Consider the following 27,303-nt stretch of genomic DNA (forward strand, 5'->3'; position numbering starts at 1 on the left):
TTTGCTTGCTGCAGTCCAACCCAAGGTTAATAGCTGCCTTGCTGACTTTGAGTTGGCTGAGGGACTCTGAGGCTGTGATGCTCATCCCCTCCTCTTCTTCATGTTGCTTTCTTTCATCCTCTTGTTAAGCCTGTAAATGGCAAACAGGCAAGAAGAGTGGGAGTTACTGTCCATGGCATCACCATTTACAGTCCTCTTAGAGATTGTAAGTGTATCTCCAATTTGGGATACTGCCTTTAGTTGTCTGATCAACCCTAGAGAACCTCACTTTTTACTGCATTGTGGGCCCTGAACTGAATTTAACTGAGGGCCCGTGTTGAATAGATTCCTATGTCATGAAAGTCCCTCAATAAAATGGGAAGGTTGTAAAATACAAGTTTACCTTGTTGGAATTTAGACAACTGTTGATTGTTTTTAACATCAGCCAAGGCCTAAGTCATATAACGGGTCAAGGACCTGCCTTCTAACACGCACCAATATTAATGATATAGTTGAAGGGTTGCATCCTCTGTAAATCTTTACTGGCTTGATTTAACTGTAGTGATGTACAAGTTTAGTCTTGGCCCCAACTATATAACTGCACTACTGGAAACCTGACAGACGTGTTTCTGGCGCCACTGTGATTGGAAATGGGATGAATGAAGCAAAATGGATCAGAAACCAAAACAAAAATGTTATACTAACTATACCAAAATGTACTGCAGAGGGTAAACAGTAAAAAAAAAATAATAATCTCAATGCTAAGTGAGAATTAATGAAAACACGAATGATAGCAGGTCTACTGATATGTCTTTATTTGCCTGCACACAGTGTGCATTGATGAAATTCAGTGGTTGTCATGATAATGGTATAGGATAGCTCTTCAGCTAGGATCCATAATGTTTCAAAACTAAATCAGATGTACTGCAGTGTTAGCTATTCATGCCAACTTGTAACGCAACAGATTTAGTATTACAATTTAAAACAAACAAAATACATCCAAGGAGGAAAGTTTTTTGTTTTTTTTTCAAACCTGTGGGCGGTATTTTATTTTGAAAGGGCTTGGTCAGAACCATCAAAAAGACCAAAATGGGTCACAATACCGCCAAGGGGTTTTAAAGTAACATTTATTTCTGTTTACAGAAAAGCATGCTGTGGGTTTCTGGGTTTTTGCAAAGAAAATCAATTTTCCTCTTTTTACATAATCCTATAACATGTAAAAATGCACCATTACTTGTTAAAGTGTTTTAATAGTTATTTTAAAGGCCAAATTTAGATGAAAAAAATGCATCAGTGCAATGTTGAGGGAAAAGAAGCAAAGGACCCAATGCAACAACTGAATTTAAATGACTACAAACATTTTTCTTTTAACTGTGAATGCGAGAATGGATCTGAGCTTTCTTACGCTTAGCAGAACAGCACTACTGCAGATTTCAATAATAGTATGGTTGTCATTTTGCGCCCAGGTTGTATTAATACAAATAAACTTCATAAACTATGCTCAAATGTGGGTCTTGAAATATGATTTGTTCAAACACACTGACATAATTGACGTACTGGTGTAGTTGTGTCTTACTGCAGGCCAGCTTTTATAATTTTGTTGGTTTACCCTCAGAATTGTGAGTGATTAAATTCCCCCCCCCCCCCCCCCCTCTCTACTTGCTCAAAAATATGTGGCTGACTTCAACAATTTATTTATTTTTTGCTTTTTTTATTATAGGTTTTTTATATCTACAAGGATGGTATTTTGATAAAAATTGTTTCGTCAAACGTCCGTGATGTACTTATTTTCTTCCAAATTTAACATTTAAATGATCATCCTTCTGCAGTGGGATTTCCATAATCTTTGCCACCGGTTGAACTAAATCACACATTCACACCTCATGTCATTTAGACCCACAAAACTCCAAGCATCAATTTTATATGCAGTGATCAACAGATCAGACCCTTAGCCATAACATACCAATTTCACTCACTACTGCGACATATTATGTATAATTTTATGGTATCGATTCAACTGCATCAGTTATCAATACTGTGATTTTATTTTTATTTTTATGTGCATTTGCTGCTCAATTTGAAATATAGAATGTGTGGTGTGTTTATGTTGCTGTGGCAATATGTTGCGCAATTTTTTTTTCTTTATTTTTAAGTATCATCTTGCTGTCTCTCACAATGCCATATCAGTACAACTAGAACGCAAATACTGAGCAATGATTACGTCTTCATTTTTCAACTCTACTATTCACGTCTAATGTACTTTTAGATTACTTAAATGGAATTTAAATGGAAGTGAAGTCAATCTCTTTTGTGTTTCTGTTGTCCTTCCTTCAAGATCCACGTCATTGACTTTGATGATGAGAATAACATCATTAATAAGAATGTCCTTCTACACCAAGCTGGAGAGATATGGAGCATTGGTGCCAGTCCTGCAGACAAAGATGTGCTTACCACCTGCTACAACAAAAGTGAGTGCCAGTCTTTCCCACTGCCTCTATCTGTATTCACTTGCTGTTAATTGATTTTGTTTTCTTTCTTCTGTCTTTTTGCCTTCTAACTAACTTGTTTTGTCTGCTTATTAATTAGTTTTATGCATTTAATGTAAGAGTTGTAGCATGGAATAAGTCGCCAGGTAACAAGCATAAGCCTAGATGGAAATTATGTTCTTTTATAGGAATAAAATCACGACATCTCAAATGTACATCATGCTTAGTATTGCTTTTTTATTTATTGTCATTGTGCATTTTTCAGGCCATCATAAAATGTGTTGATTTAAAAGTATGAAGAATTTTTAAATGAGACAGATCATGCCGTTTCCCCCCACAATTTCAACTAGTTCCCAGGTAATTGAACATGTATTTGTAAAAATACAAGGATAAAGAATTCAGATTTTCACCACCTATGTTTTGCCTTGCTGAAATCAAACATGACGTTGAGTCATACATGCACACAACATACGACATCAAGTGCTACAGTGTTTACGGTAGTAAATGTGGCCCATATGTAGGGGCACATCTCATTTTTATATTTGTAAATTGGTAGGTCCCTCCTTGCTCCTTGTTTACATGCTTTGTGTAATTTCTCACTTCATTGGGTGATATAGACACTCCAGAGAGCCAAGAATTTGTACACAAGAAATTAAAAAGTAATTTTCCCATATTATATACACTTTTCCGCCTTTTGTCACTATCTGTGAATGATATCATGTCGTTCCCATCCAGCCAGTGACAGCCGGGTGGTGTCCTGTGCAGCAGTATGGCGGATGCCCTCCAATTATGAAACAGGAAACCATGAGTCTCCTGACGACTCAGCCCATAACCCTCAAACCCTGGAACTGCTTTGTCACCTAAACGACAGTGCCCGCGGCAACGCAGCCTGGTAAGTGTTTTGGGGGAATACCTGTATTTTATTTAATTTTATCTAGGTATGTACAATAACTTTTTTTCCCCACCGATACCAATATCTTTCAGATTCTCCAAACCAATACATATAACTTTTTTTTTTGTAAACTACAAATATATATATGTTGCATTTTAAAATAATAAAACATTTGAATCCCGCTTCCTACTAATGTAGTGAGATTGGAGGATGACGGAAGATGATGGTCAGCAACAACGTACAGTCACATGTTTTGCTATATATTTTTTCACTCTTTTCACTTCAGACGGTGAGGCGGGCAAACTCAAAAGCTCTGATGCGTATCAGTACGTACTGTATTAATAAAGATGGTCACATTTTGTTCTTCAAAGAATAAATCACTCACAAAAATATTTATTTTGCAGTGAAATTTCAACAGTGCACTCTGCACACATGAGCACACCATTTTCACACAATTTGAAATACACACAGGACCCTAAGCATTTGAGAGCTACTGGCCATTTTCATGTGAAGATCTTGTCAAGGACCACAATAAAAACAAGCAATTAAAAATATTTCTCACCATAGCTGCACTTCAACGAGCTGTGGCCATTTGTATACAGCATGGCACAGTACACTGCCATAGGGTTTACTATCTATCCATTCATTTTAAGAACCACTTATTCTTCACTGTTAGCCATTAGCTTAGCCATTCCTCAATTTGACTGCTCCACTATTGTTTACATTACCTGCAAGACCCGACAACAGTCCATGAAGGTCCCGCATGGTCGCGCCATCTGGTTCGGGATGTTGAAAGTACGGTGAAAAATCGCTGGAATTCGTCAAATTTGTACTGCTCTCCAATGTTGATTAAGTCCATACGATTATAGTACCCAGCAAAAAGGGTAAAGTTACATTCAAAAGGGAAAAAGCACGGCTCACTTCGTTACTCTCCGGCGGCTGCCCAAAGCAGGCCGCTCCTGAGGCGGTACCACAGGCATCAGCCCGGGCGACCGCCCTGGGAACATCAGCTGCGGCTTTCCTTCAAGTAAATAAGACCCAGCTAGCAGTGCATGCGCTTGTGAACATTTTTACCCCAAGTTTCAATGTATATAATACATATTAGTTTTAGAGTCCAGGAGACTTTGACTGGCTGTACGTGTACAACCTATAATTTTTTTTAGTCGCCACATTGTGAAATTTGGGCGACTGCACGCTCAAATTGGGAGCAGTCTAAAGCCCTGTTCTGGGAAAACTAAAGCTGTGTTGACAAATGTCTCCTGAAGTTGCACGCAGCTGCGTAATATTACCGCCTACGTCATGCAGCAGAGGCTAGGACTGTTAAAGTGACAGTAACCAGATCAATGTTTGTGTATTTGAGGTGGCTTTCAATATCGGCCTACATTTCCAATATTGGACTGATACAAGTGATATAATTTTCTCCCAATAATTATTGGTTTGATAGATATTATGCTTCACTTATCTTATCTCTCTGCTTAATCTTTCTGTCTATTTATTGAACACTGGGAAAGCAACGTTTTTTGCGTTAGTTATATTATTTTGTGTGCAGCGGCACGGTGGCTGACTGGTTAGCACGTCCGCCTCCCAGTGCAGAGTATGTGAGATCGAGCTTGCGTGGGTTTTCTCCGGGTACTCCGGTTTCCTCCCTCATTCCTAAGACATGCATGCCAGGTTAATTGAGCACTCAAAATTGTCCACAGGTGTGATTGTGAGTGTGAATGGTTGTTCGTCTCTGTGGGCCCTGCGATTGGCTGGCAACCAGTTCAGGGTGTACCCCGCCTATTGCCTGAAGCCAGCTGGGATAGGCTCCTTGTGAGGACAAGCGGTTAAGAAAATAGATGGATGGATGGATGGGTATTATTTTGTCATTTTTCCACTTCCCTGACATTTGAATATTTTTTTACTTTCTGAGACTCAGACTATTGACTGGCCCGCATCTCCGATTGTAGTCACAGCCTGAGTCTTTTGTCTTTTGTGAGGCACAATGCCTTCCCATAACTCACCACCTATGAGAAAGGAAATCGATGCTCATTTCTCATTTTAGTCCACTGTTCATTAGTATCTCTCGATTGCTATCATTTTTAGAGATGCCAATCAGTTAAAGTGACGCATACTGTAACTGTGTCTGTAAGGAAGCGATAAAGATGGAAGAAAGGGAAGACTGGAAGAAGTGTGGGCAATAGCATGAGTGTGTGCATGCTCGCGCATCCGTGTGCGTGTATGTGTGTGTGTGTGTGTGTGTGTCAGGCAAAAGTCAGGTCAAGCAATGCTGCTGTAAAGATTGATATTTTTAGCTCCTATATCTCAACATACAGCACATCTTGCACAAGGATATTAGGTGTGTACATGTGTGTGCATATCTTATAGCCTATGCTATGCAAAATGGGCACTATTTTGCCTCCCTAGATGAATGGCTTTGATCTGGTCACTCCACCTCCTTCAAAACACATTAATGTGCATTTACACTCACACTCACCATTGTTTGCATTAGCGTGTGCGTGTTTGTGTATGTCAGGTGGGAAAAGTAAAGATGTGAGATTTTGTATTCATATAAGAATATGAACGTTCCCGTGTGTGTATGTTTGGCTCTGTGTAGGCCACAACTCACCTTTACAACTTTCTCATCCATTAAAGTAGTAGTTTCAGACTGTATCTCATTTGATAATGCAAGAATTGCCTCCAGGTGGTGCTGTGCCATCCACCCTCATGCAGTATATCTTCGTTTTAGTTAAAGGGTGCTCCAAATGTTCTCAATATTGTTGAGGTCAGGTAATGATGGTGGCCATACAATGTTTTTTTTCTCTTCATACGCATAACAGCTAAAGCTTCAATGGTAATTTTTGCAGCGTGGAATGGTGTGTTGTCTTGCATGAGAATTATTTTGCTGCGGTAGACATGGTTCTTTTTAGACCATAGCAGCAAATTTCAGTTTTAAGACTCAACAGATGACACATTCAGGCACCATGAAGGGTCTCACACAGTATTGTTGCCCAAAACATCCAACTATCTTTCAATCCATTTTCAATACTGCTATAGGTTGCAAGTGAGCTGAATCATTTCCCAAATGATTTTTGGGCGGCAATCAGGCACAGGGCACATACTAGAGGTGTATGCATTCATGCTCACATGGACATTTTAGATTTTTTAATGATCCTAACACGCTTAGTTCTCACAAGGGTCGCGGGGGGTGCTGGAGCCTATCCCAGCTGGCTTCAGGCAGTAGGCATGGTACACCCTGAACTGGTTGCCAGCCAATCGCAGGCAAAATTATTAATAAAAAAAAAATTGTATTCATGTATTTCAAAGACTACTGTAAAGGTTCCACCTTATTGACGAGTTATGAATAACTGCAATGCAAGCCTTAGGAGGGTCCTGCATCAAGAGGTCCTAGGACAGGGGTGGGCAAACTCAGTCCTTGAGGGCCACGGTGCTGCATGTTTTGGATATTTCCCTTCTCTAACACAGCTGATATGTGATCAGCTCATCAGTAAGCTCTAGATAAGCCTGATAACGATCCTGTTGATTGGAATCATCTTGTGTTGGAAGAGGGGAACCTCCAAAACCTGCAGGACTCCAGGCCTCGAGGACCGAGTTTGCCCACCTGTTCTTTTTTTTTTTCTTGAGAGCTCAGTATTGTTCATTCGGTAATTTTACCGATTTGACATGTCATCATCATTGCTCTCTTTTTATTTTATTTTTATTTTGTATGTGCGTGCGTGTGAGTATGTACTCATTAGTTCACCAAAAACCTATTAAAAATCCCATACCGTTCACCTAAACCGAATACTTCAGAATTCAGCTAGAGTCATGAGGTTGTCAGGAGACCCGAGGAAGGATCAAAGAAAAGAAAGGAAAGTGTAATCCAGCACCGACTAGACATTACCTACTACCCACCGGGTTACCAACCAGAGTCTTTCACCAACCCCAAAAACATCTAAATTCCAACAAATTAGGGAGACCTCAAAAGACCAAAGGAGAGACTGAGGAAAGGAAGGAAGGATAGATGAAGCAGAGTGAGATCCACAGACATCAGCCTCCACCGATCAAACGACCAGAGGAAGAAGCAGATTGTGTTTGAATTTCGATAGATGCTGGTGTAGTGGATCTGGCATGCCTGAAAACCTCCACCAAAGAGGGGAGCCGTCGACCCCGGCCAGGACAGAGCAAGCACAACCCCCCAGGCCACGGCAGCGCCAAGGGACAACCCCCGGGCCCCGCAGGGGCCACCGGCCGGAGAGCAAACCCAGGAGCCTGGAGCAGCCCCCCACCCCCACCCCAACACGGCCTGCGCCCCCAACCCAACGCAGTAGGACGGGGCACGGCAGGCCCGCCAGGCACCCCACCGCCCCCCCACAGACTGGCCAGCGAAGCCGTTTTTTGACTCTCCATACTCTATTCAAGGTACCGTTGCAGAATTGGAGAGTTGAAGTCTACCCTTGAATTTGCCAACCTCTGACATAGTATCAGAGGCAGAATGCCGCCAGCTACTACAAGAATGTGAAGTTTCACACCCAAGAATCACATTTGTATTGAAAGCAATTGTTGCCACACACATGTCTCCATAAATCTAATTAACATAGTAGGGCAAGCCAAAATTGCTATGTGAATATGCACACATTATGTTGTTTGTGAAAGGTACAGGCCCACAATGGTCACAGAAAAAAAACTCAAATCTGACAAAGGTAATGCGAAATAAGAACTTCATGAAAATTAACCAATGCAATTAGGCACTGCTTTTGAATTTTGGTTCACCGGAATTATTTATAAAAACAAACTCATGAAACAGGCCTGCAGGACAAAAATTATGGTAACCCTAGAAAATAATTTGACCATTCAACCAAGGTGTGCCCTCCGAATAGCGTCACTGTTGTCTTCAAATTTGTGATCAGTCAGTTGATCTATTTGAAGGGTGACAAGCAGTCACTGTGCTGTTTGCTGATGTGGCGTGGTCTGCTCTAATGATGGAACACAGGATGAAGCAAAGGGAGTGGGCTGTCTCAAGAGATTAGAAAGAAAATTATAGACCGCTCATTATAGGTGAAGGCTATAAGACTCTCCAAGTAGCTTGATGTTCCTGTGACTGTAGTTTCATACATTATTCTAAAATTTGTAGGCACCAAACCTAAAATAATAAGCACTAAAAAGTGTGAGTGAGCCAATCAACATTACAAGGGAGTTATAAAGCAACAGTTTGAGCAACTCTGTTATGGAGCTGTTCATCTCCAAGGAACACGCATGAAATACATACTGTACTTTATGCTGAGCACAGTGAAGAATGACCAAGCAGGTGTGGAATCAACACTATGCAAACCATAGTGTGCGGGTTGAATCAAAGCTAGGCACGCAGCAAAAGAACGCACTTTTTCCCACATCAGTGAGGCAACTTTTTTTTTTATTCCACTGCTGTTTTGAACACTGGATTGAAAGAATCAAGGTTTTGGATTAACTGTGACATTATTTTGTTATGAATTGCTCAATACAAATACTATATAATGCCAGACTATTCAATAGATAATAATAAAAGTTTTACACAAAGTAACAGAACTGACCCGTCACAGTTACCCGGTATTTAAAACATAGTCTCATTTTTGTTTATAGCAGTACTTGAAATACCCACAAGGATGAAATTGTATGTGTGGGACAGAGATGAGGGAGAGGGCGAGGGAGAGGGGGAGAGAACGAGAGGGAATGCATGGTTGATGAAACCCTAATTTACCACGTACGTACCACTAGGTGGAGTAACTACACTCTTAATCATGCTTTCAGCCACTTACGTATTGGAATGCGGGGGTGAAATCTATAGGTGTCTAGTAGGATGCATTGCGGTCCTCCATGCATTTGGAGTTACCTTTAGAAATAAATACTTTCCCCCCTTTGATCATACCATCATATTTTGGATCAATGACCCCCTGTTCAATACACAATGTTAATGTGCTTGTTCAAGAATCGTGTGTGTGTTTTGAAATCCACAGTGTGCTATGGGAGCCAATGGGAGATGGCAAGCGTGTGATTTCATTGGCTGATAACCATGTACTTCTCTGGGATCTGCAAGAGAGCTCCACACAGGCCACAGTAAGACAAACACGCACACACACACGCACACACACCATATCTCACAATAGTAAACTCATTATTTGATAACCACCATATTGTCTCGACATTATCAGATGCACACGTCCTTATTCCCTGTGACACCAGCAGAGTCCACTAATCTCTCATACTCAGCTCACCATACACCCCCCCCACCCCCGACCCCTTCTATATTGCCTGTAATTGTGAAATGTAAGTGTGTACAGTTGTTTGGTGTCCTGCGATTGATGACCAGTCTGTCCCACCTCCGTCAATTGTGATGAGCTTCAGCTCACCCATGACATGATGAGTATAAATTGTAGAATATGGAGTTGACAAAGACTGAGGAACAAAATGCACTCTGACTAATAGCCACGAGGAGGAGTAAGTAAGCAGGTAGAACTAATTTAGACAAAGGAATAACTACAAATGGCCAAACTTTAATCAATCCCATGAACAGAAAATCAAACTTCCCACTGTCAACGCAGAGTGTCATTAAGGTTATCATAAGTACATTAATGATATCAAGGTCAAGGTTTATTTACTGCCTACTTTATTCACTGCCCAAAGTGCTGCATATATTAAACAACTGATTAAAGAAAAACAATAGGGATTAAAAAATATAAATTAGAATCAGGTCAGCTAGCATGCATTTAAAATGCAGTGAACACTATTAAAATAAAACTGGAAATAAAAAATAGCACTAAGATAAAAACACAATAAAATATATCACTGTTTTCATTTCTTATTGAGGTTGTGCTATTTCAGACAAATTAGTTAGTTTTTTGCTTTGGCTGATTCTGTGACATAAGACTATTAGTGTGTTTGGTGTATTTGTTAAACATTCTAAAGGAATACAATTGGGTTTTTTTTTAAGTACAAAGTGTTAATGTAGTTTGCAACAGTATGCCTGTGTTATACTGATTTTGCAATAAAATTTGTAATAGTGCCATGTATTTCAAGTATCAATGTGATATGTTTCCAGGAGATATCTGTGAGATAAATGTGTTGCAGTAGTGCTGTTTTCATAAAAAAAATCTTCTTGTCCTTGTTCTTGGCCTTTCAGAAAAATGCTCATGTACTTATTCTGAACCTATGTTAAAGGTGTATTCAAGGATCTTCTTGAAAAGTAGAAGCCAAACGTCCGTTCGTCACTTTTTAAAAACTGTGCATAGGGAAGACCATCCTACCAGCTCTCCTGCTCATCCGGGGGAAACGCCTTTCAAATGTCGGGAACTTGCGAGCTCATCTTCATCATCTTCTTCATCAGTCTCTGCAACCGGCCTCACTTCATAGACGGATGTCCTCTTGCGGATCTCAAACATTTTCAAAGTATGCGGTGATATCGGTGGAGCTACAACGATGAATGGCTGAGTCCGAAGCTCAATGGCTACATGCTGCAAACACTCGAAGTGTGCATGCACAGCTAGGAAAGAGCACGCACAACATCGTTAAGGCAGATTGATTGATGGGATCAAGAACCAATCATTAAGGCCCCGTCCAGACGGAAGCAAAGCCGGCTTCGTTCCTCAAACAAATCTCGTACACACAAAAGCATTTCAAGACATGCGTGTGTCCAAAAGAAGACGTTGAGGACGTTTAACGGCTGTAATGTATATGCCAAGTCTAGAGTGGCGCTGTAGCGCAGCAACAGGGAGTTAACGGAAAGAGTAGAAGAAGAATCAGTGAAGAAGACAAACACTTATTTCCCCTAACTTTATTGCAATCTACAGAACAAATTGCTTTGCATGTATCAAAACAACATGAAAAAGATGAACACAGGAGAAGTGACAATAGCGGGTGATTCAAGTACGACACCGCTTGTTGAACGTGGGAATAAAGAAGCAAAATATTTTGCTGCAAAAGCATAAGCAAGTTTAGGAGGCTACACAAAACGACTATGACACGTTTATCCGCCATTGTTGTTGACAGACTGACGGTTCGCGTGCAGTCATGCGAGAATTGGCACATACGTCATCAATCTGCAAAAATGCGTCGTCATCGTGCTGCGACCATTATGTCATCACTGGAGGAGTAGCTTGCATATGGTGTCCAGACGGACGCGTACGGGGCGCATTTTCAAATCTTTCCACTCTGGAGCCCGGTTTCAAAAGTGATCGGTTTCAAACTCCAAAACTGCGCCATCGTGTGGACGAATGGCCTAAACAGTAAGAAACTTGTGAGGATACATTGAAACTGGCTTTTGTGTTGACGGGGCCTAAGATGATCCACCTGGAAGACGCAGCACAAAGGATCCTTGAATACGCCTTTAAGTAAAGCTCATATTTCATATTTCTGAGAAGACTTTCTACAAAATGTGTTGGTCGAGAAAACCATGTGTGAAGTCAAAGGCCCCTAATAATAAATGAGTTGGTTAGGCTTGTCAAGATTTAAGGGTCTAGCCCAAATCTAAATTTAAAGATGTGTGTCAATATTTTTCTTCATATTGTTAATCTATCTGTGAATTTAAGTGGTTTCCCCTCAAAGAAAATGAATGTACATACACACAGATTCCCGTTATTCCATCATTTATATCTGTTCTACTGCTTTCAGGTTGTGTGCTCTGGTAAGTAGTGACCCCAATGTGAGGTTGAGTACAACCACAGGGGCATGTGAGGTCTTAATCCTATCTTCTGACACCAACACTGGACAGCAGAGGTATTAAATCCCATATCAAGGGAGAAGAGGAGAGTTGGAAAGTAATCGGGGGAGGCTGTATAATGAGAAAAGGAAGATGGAGGGAGCAATGGGCGGCCAAGCTTGATTGGAAAGATGTAGGCTGGAAGGCAGAGCAGGATGTATGGATGTGGGAAGGGAGTGTGCTTGATTAGGAGAGAGGGAATGAAAAAGAGAAGAAAAAAATTTGGCAGTCAAGACAAATTCCTCTCGTACTGATGAGAATGCTAATATCTCTTCCCCTTCCTTCCTGCTCCCCCTCTCACCACGGTTTTCCCATCTCCCATTCCCTCTATCTGTCAGTGGGTTATGTGTTCATTTCAACCTGTCTATTTCTTTCTCACAAGGCCTTGGCCTAGATTATCATGTCTTCAATGTGGGTGTTTGGACGAGCACGTATGAATATGAAGAAAAATCATCTGAATACAGTAGATATTTAAAGTCATTCTACACACCCAAATGCCAGCTTTTTGGGACATAAATACATTTCAAAACATTTTGCACCATTACTGTGCCCCGTAACCTGTACAGCTCAACTGATTAAAAAAATTATCTTTTATAGAAGGGAAGCAAAAATATACAACTGAAATAATGTGGTTGCTCAAGTGTGCACACCCTTGTTATAACTGGGGATTCACATTCAAACCAAGGCTGTACTTGCCATCTGGCATACAGGGCAGATGCCCAGTGGGGCGGCCTCTTTTGGGGCCAATACAGTGCTTTTTAATTGTTATGTTGCTATATTTTACCCCAAGAGACTGATCCACAATTTAGAGGGACTGGTCCGGTAATCCATGTAGATGGCAAACTGAAACATCATCAATTAACATGTTAGGCAAGAGTCGTGCTAGGGGGGGGGGGGGGGGGGGCCTAAGGCTACGTTCACACTGCAGGGCGTGTTGCCCAATTCAGATTTTTTTGTTAAATCCAATCTTTTTATGTACCGTTCACATTACAAAAACAAATGCGACATCTAATGTGAATGCAACACGCTCGTGATGCGCCTCGCATGCGCAAAGACCACACGTCGATTGACGTACACCAAAAACAACGACGTCACGTTGCAGTGTTAACGGAAGTAAGTATTGTCCCGACTTGCAACGTGTCATATGCAAATTTAGCTGTGCCCTACGGACGCTGCAGATTGGTGGACTGGTGGACTCCTTTTGCGAACATGTTAGGAGTTCGATTCATGTGGCTTTTCTGCATACATTATTAGTGACGCACCGAATATTTAGCCACCGAAATTGTTCTGCCGAAAATGGCATAAATAGCCATTATTTATTTATAAAAATAAATAAATAATAATAATAAAAATAAAAATAAAAAATAAAATTAAAGCCGAAAGAATATGGCCGAAATAAGTTGTGGTGACGCAAGCAAAAAAACGCTGCAAGCATATTATGATAGGGCTACCATCATTTTTGAACACACTTGTTCCATGAGTTAAAAAATATTTCTGTTGAACTACAATTCAAAAATGTCTGATTTTCATTGAGTAATTTTGATAAAATGTATTATTATTATTATTGTTGTATATATATATTTTTTTTTTTATTGAAAACTTTCACTTTTATTACATTCTCTCCTCTAAAATGTTTGGTGCAATGTTTGAGAGGCATTAAAATCCTTAAAGGAACACAAGTGTCTTCTCTTTCAAACCTGGTGTGTTTTTTTGTTTTAGTTTTTTAACCTATTCTGATTTCCTGATTCTCACTCACTCACACTGTCTGCCTGTTCTAGGACAGCAGCTTTACCCGCTCTTTGCGACGTGGTACACTTACTGTACTTGTTTTTTTTTAAATTAACAACTATTTTACCTACTCACTCATTTACTCACTGACTCACCCAGTCCCTCACTCACTCCCTGGCATTCTCTTTATGCTATTGGAGAAATAATGAGAGGGTTCCTAAACTTCCCACAAGTTGTATGGCAACAGCTCGATTGATGATTTATGCCTGAACAGCGTGACTGTAGGGCAACTACAAAATATACAGAAAAGGAGAAAAATCAGGATGTAGACAGTTGGAGGAAAGGAAAAACATGAGGATTATTATGTTTTTTATGACTGTTTGGTACGTCTTACTTTTAGTGGGGGAGGGGGGGGGGGGGTCCAAATCCAGCTTGTAGAATCAATATCATTTCATTTTTGGACTTTCATGAGAAAAGATTGCATGTGAAGTCCTTCGATTACTTTCCTTTTCATCGTTGCCCTGAGACACAAATAGCAGTTTTGATTAAAATCAATTGACAAACATGCTGTGCAAAAAATAATAATAATAATAACAGCCGTTGTCTTCACCTAACATTGAGTTACAGTTGTACATTACAGTGTTTGCATGTTCTCGCCATACTTGAGTAAAATACAAAGTGCAGGTCTCCTGAGGTGCATAGACAACTTTCATAAAATGCAAGTCATGTATAAAGTTGGGTCCAATTTAAAAAAAAAAAAAAAAAAAACTCCCAAATTTATGTCATTTAAGGCGTTCATATAAGTTACAATATTTGAAACTCAGGCAGCCTTAACTTTCACGTGTACATCATTTTTCAGCAATCATCTGACATTTTTCATCTTTAATGCATTATGAACGTGTGAGTTATCGTGATTTATGTCACTGATAGTAGAAGAGGCATGGTTTAGTGCAGGAGCTTGCTTACTGGACAGCAGATTTTTAGTCATTTAGGGCTTCTTAAAATATATGAAATCATATGAAGCAGTGCACGTTTGCACTTTACATTAAACAGTTGTGATTTTGAGGTTGTAATTCTAGTGTTGTTTATTGAGCAAATATTAACTACAATGTAGTTTGCATCAAATACTGTATAATTTGTACACAAACTACACATCCTGGAAAACACGTGCAGAATGAGAGGAAAAAGCCATATCTCTTGGAAAATGAGCTATGTACCATAGATACATTTCAAGTGGCTGCTTAGAGATGTTAATAATGTGGGCCGTGATACTCTGCAGGTCTCCAGCACCGCTATGCTTGAGGGGAAAGGACAGCTTAAGTTCACCTCTGGAAAGTGGAGCCCTCACCATAACTGCAGCCAACTTGCCACTGCAAGTGACACAGCTATAAGAGGCTGGGACCTTCGCACCATGTGGTGAGTTTTCTGTAAAAGGCTTATCTGGTGTAATGTAGCAATCATTTATCTTTCTACACTCACATGCCTATTAAGATAAAACCAAACTGAGTAGCGGTGTTTTCTGTTATTCACCTGATGTCGATTTACAATGGGGTGCTAAATGTCTTTTGTCGGGCAATACACCAGACCAGGGGTCTGCAACCTGCAGCTCTGGAGCCACATGTGGCTCTTTACTCCCTCTCTTGTGGCTCCCTGTAGATGTTAAAAAGAAAAACTGTAGGAATTTTTAAGTTGTCAGAAAAAGAAAGATGAAAGGTAGATGAAAACGTTTTTAAAATTACCTAAAATGTAAAAAGTGACCAAAACATTTTCTAAAAGGAAGAGGAAAAGCAGAAAATTGACATAAAATGTCCATGAAATTGCCAAAAATGGCAGAGAATTTAATGATAAAAAAAGGCAGAATAGTATTTTTTTTTAAAGGCATAAAAGACGACGTTCAAAAAGTAACTATAAAATGTCAAGAAACAGAATAAGTCCTAAAAATTACCATAAAATGGCCACAAAAGTATTTTCCATACAGGTGCTATATGTATGTGAAATTTGTGACACACGGAGTAAACAGTGTCTCTGTCAGAGAATATGTCACATTTACGTCCTTTGCAATCTTTTGACTGTTAAGGATTCAAACCTCCACAGTGCGTGATGAAGTACGCTACATGACAGTCTAACATTAATGCTCCTGTTTGACATGGAGTAGATGTACTTCTTCACATTAACCTTGTTACTGCAGATTATCGGTAACACATCTTCTAACCTATAGCTTTGTGTGTGTGTGCAGGTGGTGTGCTTGTTTGTTTTCCTCGTGTTTGTGATATATGTGATGATGTGTTAGGTCAGCACGTGTCGTGTGGGGGCTCTGCTAGAGGAATAATAATCACCTTGCCATTGATCACCATGATAACAGCAAAGTGCAGAGGAGATTGAGAGGGGTGCTTGGTGAAGGGGAGATAGACAAGAAGAGAATATATTTACGAGATGCGTATCGCGGCCACTGATAGGATGGGTGCAACATTGATATCACTCTGCCTTGTAACAAATTAAAGAGTTCCTGCACACTTCATTTTGGCTGTCCTCCCGCAGCTTTGGGTTTTGAAAGACAGTGCTGATTTGGCCGTCAGCACATAGGAAAGTGGAGTGAGGTGTCTTACATCAGGCCTAGTTATCAAAAGCCATAGTCTCATCTGTAAAAATCATAATGCACCGCTATTATTTCAGAGGACAACTCCAGCCAGCATAAGAGAATAAATCTTGAAATTTTGAACAAAGCAACAATCAAAGAAACTATATACTGTATATTAATTAGACTTTTGGGACGGATAGACATAGCAGAAAAATGGCAGCAAGACATGATGTAACCCTCCCGTAAGGCGTGGCACGAATTAGCGATTTACTAGACCTATGATTACATTTAAAACAAATAAAAAAGTATGTTGATGTGATGGAACTCATTTAGCATATTATTAAAATTGATAGTTTTTTTTTTTTTATGAATGAACTTTGAAAAATCAGGAACTTCTACACTGTCCCTTTACGGCATATTTTAGTGGGCAAGCATTCTTGGTTTAAATTGCTGCATGTGAAAAAAAATTCAGCTTTGTTTTGACAAAATAACATCAACCCATCCATCCATTTTCCATTCAAGTATTGTTCCTATTATAATTATTATATTATTCTTTTTTTTTTTATATTTATAAAAAATTACATTAAATATAGAGAAAAGCAACTGAGATATTTCTACATTGTACATCCGAAAACTGCTGTAGAAAATATTTAGTTTTTTCTTTGCTGACCAGTGTAATGCTTTAATACATTTTATTTGTATAGCACTCTTCATGAGACTAGAATACACACACAAAAACAACAAAAAACTACAGCGGCAGAAAGAAAAATTACACCAGTTGTCAGAATTATACAAAACTTTACAAATTGACACCAAACACATACATATAAACAATACATGATATAGGACAAGCACATGACAATAATCACACATTAAAATCAGTTCTAAAAAGGTGGGTTTTGCGTTGTAATTTAAATGACGGTACGTCCATGCAGTCACAGATTTGTACCAGAAGAGAGTTCCAAAGGGTGTGAGCAACTATCAAGAAGGCTCTGTCACCCTGTCACAGTTGGGTTTCAGATAAAAAATTAATATTAGACAAAAAGTTCAGAATTCCAGCATTTATTCCATGTTATTTACATCTAGATGTCTTAAACAACTCAGGACAGAGCATCTTTTGTTTGAAGTCTAGCGAAACAAACTCAGCTCAATGTATGTATGGTAGGCTTTACTTTGCCAGTTTTTCAGTCCTGTCTGAATCTTGGGCTTTGTCAACTGTTCTGTCAGCTCTAACTTAGCCACTCTTGGAGAACAGCCCAACACAGTAGTACGATATGTGCTGCACCCTGTTTCTGAGACATATAATACTTTAAAAAAAAACACTACTGATAAAACATACATGGATTCTGTTCTAGTTTGTACAAATGTAATATGCAGTTTTATGTAAATTATAGAACACCCTACTCGTATATTGGGGCAAAAAAGCAGTGTTAATGGAAATATGAGACAGGTTTTGCAAGTTCTTCCCTGACTTTACTTTTTATTGTGCATTATTTAGAAACTGAAACGTATCAAGTCTTTTCCCCCCTTCCTGAAGGGTGCAGTAATGTTTGTTCTTAAATGAAAGTGTATAGTTTAATGTTGGATTGGGATACTGCATGTGCTGTGTTACCCTCAGTCTCTCATTAAGGTGATTTATTCAGATTTTACACAAATATATAATGTTCATCAAAATTACAAATAACTCCTTTAAATGATAAAACGTATCTTTTTGATGAATGCATGTTGGCTGTAACTGGTTTATGTAATTTTAGTATGCAGGAGTCTTGAGCCTTTAAAAGAAAAAGCAAGGTTAAATGACATGAATACAGTACACAACCTCATATTTTATGTTGCACTTCAGCACAATTATTAGTTAAATGCATAGTTTAGCCCCTCAGTTCTAACTTGAGTGTCAAAGGGTATATTTGTAAGAGTCATTTGCCCAAAACACTATTCATTTTTGCAAACTTGTTGGCATGTTTTATGTTTAGTTTAAAAAATATATATACAAACTAAAGTAAAGTGATTAGCTCAACAGTAAATCTTTTAAAATTAAGTGATTTTATTATGGTCAAAATTCTTTACTTGGGCATTTTAACAATTTTTTTATGCTGTTGTGTCTTTCAAGGGGCCCAAGTGCACTTGCTTTAACATTGATTGCAGGACAATGCTATAATTTAGTAGATCTTTGCACATTCCAAACCGGTGCAAGCTTTATTGTTCATGCAAACACATCTGAAAGCTGATCTACTAACCAGGGGCACCCAAACGACCAACCTTGCCAGTTTACAGTTCATTTAGTACCTTTCAGAACGTGCAAAATACTGGGAGGCATCAAGCAAATAGCACACCCATTGTAATTTATCAAACCTGTGGTGGACCACGTCTGAAAGTTGTACTAAACGGTGACTGCGGTTATTGTGATGAAGGGGAGAATGATTATTTTCTGCTAATCATTTTTTGAAACGCCAGAAACAAAAATGATTGAGACATTTTGGAGCTCCTTAAGGAGTCATGCAATATAATCACCTTTGACAAAACTCCTTTCAACTCAGAATTTCCATACAACATTAGGCACCAGCCTCACCCAGAGCATTTTTTTTTTTAGTGTGCCATCCCAAGTTTTAAATGCAATGTTTAGCACAATGGACAGATTGAATTCTTAAGCACTCAAGACAAGTTAAATCAAACAAAGCATGGCTTGTATGTAATTGCTGGCTTTGTCCAAATTACTGGAGTGTTAGATTGCGCTAATTTGCATGTTGTGCCCTCCTCCGACAGTCTCTTAATGTGCAGACTGTCTGGATAAAAAGCAACCTGACATGCCATGGCAGCAACCTAAGGTGGACACACACTGATGATGCAATTGGAGCCTGAAATTCACTTCATCATGAACAAGATTCAATGTATGTTTGATGCAGTGGGAACTTCTCCATTTCACATTGTGCACTGGTGTCTCTGACAATGACTTTTGAAATAGATCCTACATTTGAGTATTTATTACTCCCATTCCAAGATGTTTTCAAACTCATAGCAGCCCTCCAAAGGTATCCATCTACACAGCTGTATAGCTGCCAGACCTGCAGCCACAATATACACTGCAGGGTGCATGCTTAAAATCAGTGCAGTGCTGCAGTAACGAATGACTTCTGCACACCTCTTATAGAACCAAAACTCTTCCAGACACACAAAACAATCTCATGTCAACAATGCACATGACCAACCAAATCATGGAAATGTGACTGTACTTCCACATGCCTGGACTCAAGATAAACCATCGTGCTTGAACTTTTCCTCATAATGTAATGTTAGCATATACACCACCATTATGCAAAAATCATTTTCTATCAGGACGGTCACATTTTCTATTGTAAAAGTAGACAATTATGCAAAAGATCTCAGCTGTTTTTAAATCTACTTTTCCATACGTTACACTTGATTTGAGAGTGACCTTTGGAACCTTACTGCAGTCAAATCAATTATATCTAACCTTTTCATATATTCCAGCCCCCTTGACTCTGTTAGGCATATACTGTATTTGGAGACTTATTTATGACCTTAGGCAGATCCTAGCATAAAAATGAACAATGAGTTTAGCGTTATTGAAGACAATGGTAGTGCAGTGGATCAATTCTCACATAATGTGGTCATCGCAATAGCCCTGCAGACAGACGAGTGCAGAGTGTAGTCTTCCCTTCCCTAAACATTTAATATTTAACGTTCAAAAACGATTCCCTCAAAAACTGCATGAAACATGTAGTCATTCAAACTTTTTTTTTTCGGGTGGGGGGGGGCTTTTCCATGCATTTGTTAGCCTTTTCTGTGTATTTTAACTGTGAATATCACAACACACTTTTAACATACGCACCCATCAAGTTTTAAAATGCAACATAATGTTTGCTAACAAATTGTTGCAGTGAGAACAAAAGAATAAATCCAAGAGAGATTCAAGATTGTTTAAAACTGTGCATTGATGCAAAATTCAGTTACACATTAATTCTTGCTGGAGCCCAGTTCTAGTAAATAAATAAATAATGCAATTGTTCAACATAGCAATTAATGCAAAGAATGACTCATTGAAAAAAACGGCAAAGTTCTGATGGATCATGTACACTCGATGTAGAACTTTAAAAACACGCAGGACGGGGAACATAAATTGATTCAAAAGAAGAAGGTAAAAGACAACAAACAATCACTGGTCTTATATTTCTTCTTGGGCGGTTACATCGTGAACCCATGTGACATTAACGATCCTTCAAGATGTGCTTGGGTTATTCATTATTTTTCATAAATCAATGGATTATTCTCCATCTCGCTCTGTTTGTATCCCTGCTTATCTTTCTTTATAATTATTTCTCAGCATCTGATGTCCCTCCCTTTAAACCTGCCACCCCGTCATCCTTGTCTGCCAGCCCAATCTCAAAACCAGGCTTTAATTTTCGAACAGCAATGAAATGATTGCTCTCCTTGTTCGATTTTTCTTTTCCTTCTCCCCATCCTTTCACATAGCAGTTGTCATAGAAACAGAGAGTGTGTGTGTGTGTGTGTGTGTGCCTGTGTGACTATGACCGTCTGTTCCAGTCGATTCCCTCAGCGGAGAGATTTATCGGCTAGACTAAGCCAGTAGGAGGTTATGTGTACCAGGTATTCCTCTGGAATTTGTTTATCTAGCCATATTGTGGGAACTGTCCTGTCATTTTGGATGGACAAAGAGGGACTTAAAAGTCGCAAAATATCAAGGCTAAAAAGTTTGAACTCGAGTTTAGGTCCTTGAGGTAGGGGTTTGTAAATAAATAATGAATGACAGTGTAATGTTCTCTGATTTGATGGAAATGTGAGTGTTTGCTGCTCTACTTTAGTATTTTCTGCATTTACACACAACAGTGTTTGTGAGTGTGTTTCCCCAATTTTATGTTTTTTATCTGCTAGTGCCTAACAGTGTGTGTAATAGGTCCCCTGTTCCCCCATCAACCCCCATCACACACACTCAGCTTTGCTGGCTGAATGACAGTAGATTGAGTGTGTTTGGTGGCTTAGGCAGAACACAACTATAATCCCCCACACTCATACAAACACACACTCGCACACATACACAAAAAAAAAAGGTCCCAGGTCTCTCCGCTATTAGCTGGAGCCTAGGGAGTGGATGTGTGCGCGTGTTGCTTTGTGTTCATGTGTGTGTAGTGGGGATTGCTTAGTGACACCGGAGAGGGAAAAGGCGAAACTAACCCAATTTCCTGCTCCATTTCCTTTTCACATGGCAGGCACGTCCCATTCCACGCTGGAACGGGTTAAACACTAGCCACCCTTGAGCCCGGGGTCACAGCTTTTACACAGGAGAGAGAGCCCTGTGAATAAATCTTGCGCCTCAGCTTCGAAATTAAACATGAAATTGTTACTTTAAGTCAGCTCAAACATAGAAGACTGCTGTTTTGTGTCTGACAGACTATTAGTATTTGACAAACTTGAATTATGAAGTTAGGTGGGCATACATTTCAGTACAGTATGGTGCAAATAGCCCGAGCACAAGCAAAAGGTTCACAAACTGGGTTTGATTAAAGCAAAAGCATATCGTCAGCGTGAGATGTCATGCATGAAAGCGAAAACACATTTTTCTTTGATTGTTATATGGCTGATCCATTATCTGATGGCTCGTGGTCGTGGTTATGGTCGTTATGCTCGAGACTGTCTGTTCGAATCCGATTCGACTAAATGAAGCAAAGGTCTGGCCAACCGGTGTTTCAACACTTGTTTCAGAGACATCTAAAATCACGTGACCACTGCAGATGAGGCTGTTTTGAACTAGGTGTGCATGTCTAGAGTGCATTTAGATTCAAATGTGTCAGAATCATTTATCAAATGGTGGGTTTTTGAAAAATGTGCTAGCATTATTGTTACAGGACAACAAAATGAATGATTTTCAACAAAGTGGCAGGGGAAAGTGAATTAAAAACATTTCTATAGTGACATATATAGTGGCATCAGTGATTCTCAAGTGTGGTATGAGTACCACTGGTGGTACATGAAAGAATAAATTTATTAAATGTTCAAACTGTGCATAATGTTACAGTGTGTCGCTGCTATGTGAAAATCACTTTTGTCCAATGTTGTCATAGTTTTTTTTGAAGTTTTTATTTTTCTATTTTATGTTTTTGGAATGAAATTGAATGCATACATCCCAAAAATGGAAAAATGTGATTAAAAAAATTATACATAAAAAATGGAAAAAAATGGACATAAGTGTTTTTCACATAGTAGTGACGAGTGGCTTAAATTATTTATTTATTTTTACTGTAAATTCAGCACAGTATATTTGTAGAATAGGATACAGTTCAATTGCATTGTTGTACAAACAAAAAATGAAAAGTTTATTCAAGCTCATGTACTCACGTGCGCCATGCACAATCTTGACACAGAGGCTGCGATTACGCTTTAGGCCAGAGGTGGCAGTTGTGTGTAAAAAAAAGTGACAAAACCTGCAATGCAGCTTTAACTTTTATGCGCAATGTATCTCCACTTTTAATCATTGTTTTCTTATATTGAAACACAGTGTTAATGTTGACACTAATAGATACCTCTGCCTCATTAATAATGAACTCAACCAAATCATCTGAAATTTGACTGAACTTCCACGTGCACTGAACCCAAAATAAACCATTGTGCTTGAACCTTTCTTCATAATGTAATATTTGCAATTTAGCATATCCCACCACTATGCAAAAAATCATTTTATTTCAGGACGGTCACATTTCCTATTATCTCAGCTGTTTACTTTGGATTTACCTTTTTTAGGCATTTCATGTAAAAATTACTGGAATGATAAAGTGTTAATGAAACAAAATTCCACAGTGGTTACAGAAATAACTTGAATTTACAAAAGTAATAATAAATAACAAATATATTGAAAATTAAGCAATGAAAGTCAGACATTGTTTTTGAATAGTGGTTCAACAGAATCATTTTGAAAAACAAACACATGAAAGAGGCCTCATGCTTTTGCAGATTTACCCTTCTACCTGTAGGTGCGTTTTTGAATGTTTCATCTACAAACAAACACTATGACAATGATTTGACAACAGTCTTTATTGAACACATGAAAGGGTGAGGCACGTGACATGGCAGCCATGAAAGAAGATTTGTCAACGTTTCCCTTCAAAAGCAATATGCAGGTTTAGACATCAAACTAAGTCCTGCAGCCGGATTTTCCCATTTCATATTTATGATCTAAGCCTACAATTAATGACTTGTTATTCTTTTGTTTTAAGTGTTTAATTAAAAAAGAAATAACAAACGAGTCGAAGTCAGATTTTCATTAAACATTTGAAAATTCTCACCCTCCTTAAAACGGATACGTAACATTTGCATTGCAACAATGCATTGATTAGAGCATGGATTACAAATCAACTTATCCATGCTGGTTTTATTGTTATGACTGCATTAAATATTCAACGTATGGTGTAGAAATTCCACGAATTTAAGCACAACACATTTTTGTAATCTGTATTCCACCTATAGCAATTAAATGACAATGCTGAGCTTTTGACAGGGATCACTGTTTATGTGTATGCTTGATTTACAGACATGCACTGCATAGTCCATAGCTTGAATTATATATATAGTGCCTCTACTTGTTTTTAGACATTTTGTCGCACAGGCACACAAAAGCTTGTAGCTGTCTTGACCTAATTGAAGCCCAGCAGTTTGCCCCAGGTCATTCTCTTATACCTCCCTTATTTTAATGAGATTTTTAATTAGCATGTTAATTGCCTAATGTGATCAGAGGGGTGACGAGCTAGCTAGCTATCTGCTGTTGGCATCCAGCTGGGCCATAACACTTGAGGCTTTCCACTCTGCTGAACATAACCCAGCCAAGCTGAGCTTTATTAGGCGAGCCTGGAGAGGAAATGGTTTTGAAGATATAAAGTTTGCTTTTTGTTGTGGTGGGTTCTGTTTCTTTTATTCATCTATGCTTAAGGGAAAAGTAGAGCTGTGGTGAGCATCTTCCATTTAATTATTAACCTGTTTGTCGTTTAATATACTTCAGAGAAAGTAACCTAAAAAGTATCATATTACGGCTGGATTAGGCTCCAGCATGCCTGTGACATTAGTAAAGATAAGCAGGTCAGAGAATGGATCGAGGGATGACTGAACACTTGTAACAACCTTCATGCCCATAGATTAAAAATGTAAACTACTACCCAGCAGAAGAGAACATTAATTACATTGTGCGCCAACAACGCATATGTAAACAGTAACCATTTACTTGGACTTACTTTTGCCCAATAACTCAAGTACAGGTAACTTGGTTAATACTCCACCATCTGCCATCAACAGTACCTTTTTTTTTTTTTTCATTTTACCACCTGTGGTTCACCTAAAATGCCATCACAGTTGCTCAGGGCTCAGGTAACGACCAATCATGGCTCAGCTTGCGAATGTGACATGACCAAACTAAGAAAACGTATGAGCCGTGATTGGTCGTTACCTGTGCAACTGTGATGTCGTTTTCAGTTGACAGCAAATGACAAAATGGCCGCAACATGTGGATGTTGATGTTTAAAGGGGAAGTTAATCTTAAACATTTCTTCACAATAATGTTATATGTAATCTCACTAGTTTAAACATGACATTCTGATTAATATTATGAGTTATGGGGCAAAATTCATCTCAGAGGCGGCTATTTTGCCACTTGCCGTCAACTGAAAACGATATCACAGTTGCTCAGGGCTCAATCTGGCTACAACCAATCACAGCTCACCTCTTTTCTGAAGCTGAGCTGTGATTGGTTGTTACCTGAGAAAAACTGTTGGATTTCACTGCTTAACTCCTTTTCCACTAACTCATTATATAAACTCATATTAACCAGAATACCGTTTTTAGACTAGTGGGGCTCCATAAAACATATTATTGTCAATACATTTTTGGGAGGGTGAAATCCCCTTGAATTCATATTCCACAAATGTAATAATAATCAGAATGCCGTGTTGAGACTAGTTGGGGTGCATACGACATATTGTTATGACATTTTTTTGGTTGACTTGCCAATTAGCCTACGCTGTATTGAAAAAAGACAGCTAGCTGGAAACTATTCAGCTTAAAACTTGAAACTTATCACCATACACCGTGATATTGACCTTTTTCCGGTTGTTGAAGCAATACTCGTCCGTTATATTTTGCATTAACACAGAACAATGCTGTCTACGTATAAGCAGCAGTAGCCTCTCGCACCTCATGATTGAAATCTGCCTCAATAACCATAACCCTTTCACTCTGTTACTTCTGCTTTTATGCATTTAAAGATCTGCATCTGTAGTCCCGTACGGCTCCTGGTATAATACTGGTTTAATATTTGCCGTTGAATTGATCTCTTTCAGCTATGCAAAAGAAATGCGTCATTGCTCGGGCAGTGAGAAAAGCAAAACGGTTACCAATAGCACAGTAGATATGAACACACAGACGTACGTAGCAGAATAAAGTGTTGGTCGGTGCACAATTTGACCAAAAAGATGGAAGCAGACAGAATGCAGAGCTTCACTGTTCCACTGTCATTATATCAACTTGAACTCGCAGGAACTCAAAGCTGTGTAGTTGCCTTTATAATAAACCAACACCGGGTGTCAGCTTCTTTATTGAGCCTGGCCTTGGCTGACAGACACACACTTGGGAATGTCTGGACAATGTGAATCATTCTCTTTCTCTTGTTATTGTTCTTTTAAATCCGCAACTTTTCACCCTTTTTTCCCCCTATTATTTTCACTGGTATTCCTCTTATTTCTTTATTCTTTAATCATTCCGCTACTGTCTCAACTCTCCCCAAAACTTCTCCCATTTTTTTTTTTAAACTTACTTCCTGAAAACCGTGTCTGTTTCTCTCTCCTCCCCAGTCAGATTTACTGTATCGAGAACGCTCATGGCCAGCTGGTGCGTGACCTTGACTTCAACCCAAACAGGCAGTATTATTTGGCCAGCTGTGGAGACGACTGCAAGGTTAAGTTCTGGGATGTCCGCAACGTCCAGGAGCCCATCAAAACCCTGGAAGAGCACTCACATTGGTGGGTATACTGTGTGCGCTTTTGTCCTTGAACTGTGTAACCGTCACAGTGTGTGTTTGAGAGTCGCAGTGACTCAATCTCTCGTTTGTTTCACTGAAAAGACAAAAATAATCCGATGTTGAATGTCATTTGGAGAACATTTGATCTCATTATGAATTACGAATTAGTCCTATTGGGACACAATAGGTGTTTACAGTTCATGAGCATGATTGTCTATGAATAGCCCAGTTGGAGGTAATTATTTTTTAGCGTAAAAGCATTATTTCCACATGAGTGTTAGCTAAATGTCCCATCAAAAATATTGTTCTCCAGTCAAAATGAAATCCATATCTACTGACTTTAAACATACTAATTACTGCTTACACTGTTAATTGCTTAACTAATTAATTACCAGTAAAAATTTGCAAAATCAAACCACTTTTACATGATTGCATATTTTGTTCACCTCTTCCACTAACACTTCCAATTCCATCACTTCAAACATCATTTCACGCTAACGGTAATCTCCCAAATTACAAAAGCTACCAAAAGCGCAAAATCCTCATTTGCAGCCCAAAAACGTATAAATATGTTCTATTGTAAATATTACCAGTGTTCCAAAGACATGTATACGTTTTTTAATGTTTTTTTTATGCTAGAGCATCTGGTAGGCTTTGTTGCAGAGAACGGTTGAAGCAATGGTAGTTATTACAAAAACAACCAGCAGGTGGCAGCAGAGTATAAGAGATCAACCAGGGCCATGTTGCAAACAAGCGGTTTTCCCCACTGTTTTAAACAGATTTGTGAATAATGATGAAACTTAGCTATATTCTAATGCTAATTGCTGCAAAATGGAAACAGATAGAAATGTACTTCTTTCTGATAAACGAAGAGACTCTAATCTTTCTTTTGGAAGG

General features: G+C 39.0%; 1 protein-coding gene across 1 annotated transcript in view; it reads left to right on the top strand.

The window, feature by feature from the left end:
• Window positions 1-27,303, top strand: part of eipr1 (EARP complex and GARP complex interacting protein 1) — a 40,782-nt gene that overhangs the window by 4,988 nt on the left and 8,491 nt on the right. The window contains exons 3-7 of the mRNA XM_086094092.1: window positions 2,315-2,447; window positions 3,201-3,357; window positions 9,330-9,429; window positions 15,075-15,211; window positions 26,240-26,407. Coding sequence (XP_085950218.1) covers window positions 2,315-2,447; window positions 3,201-3,357; window positions 9,330-9,429; window positions 15,075-15,211; window positions 26,240-26,407 — 695 coding nt within the window. The remainder of the gene's footprint in view (window positions 1-2,314; window positions 2,448-3,200; window positions 3,358-9,329; window positions 9,430-15,074; window positions 15,212-26,239; window positions 26,408-27,303) is intronic.

This window comes from Leptonotus elevatus, chromosome 14 (assembly GCF_054856555.1).
Source record: "Leptonotus elevatus isolate MCC_2025b chromosome 14, RoL_Lele_1.0, whole genome shotgun sequence".
Classification (NCBI taxonomy): domain Eukaryota; kingdom Metazoa; phylum Chordata; class Actinopteri; order Syngnathiformes; family Syngnathidae; genus Leptonotus; species Leptonotus elevatus.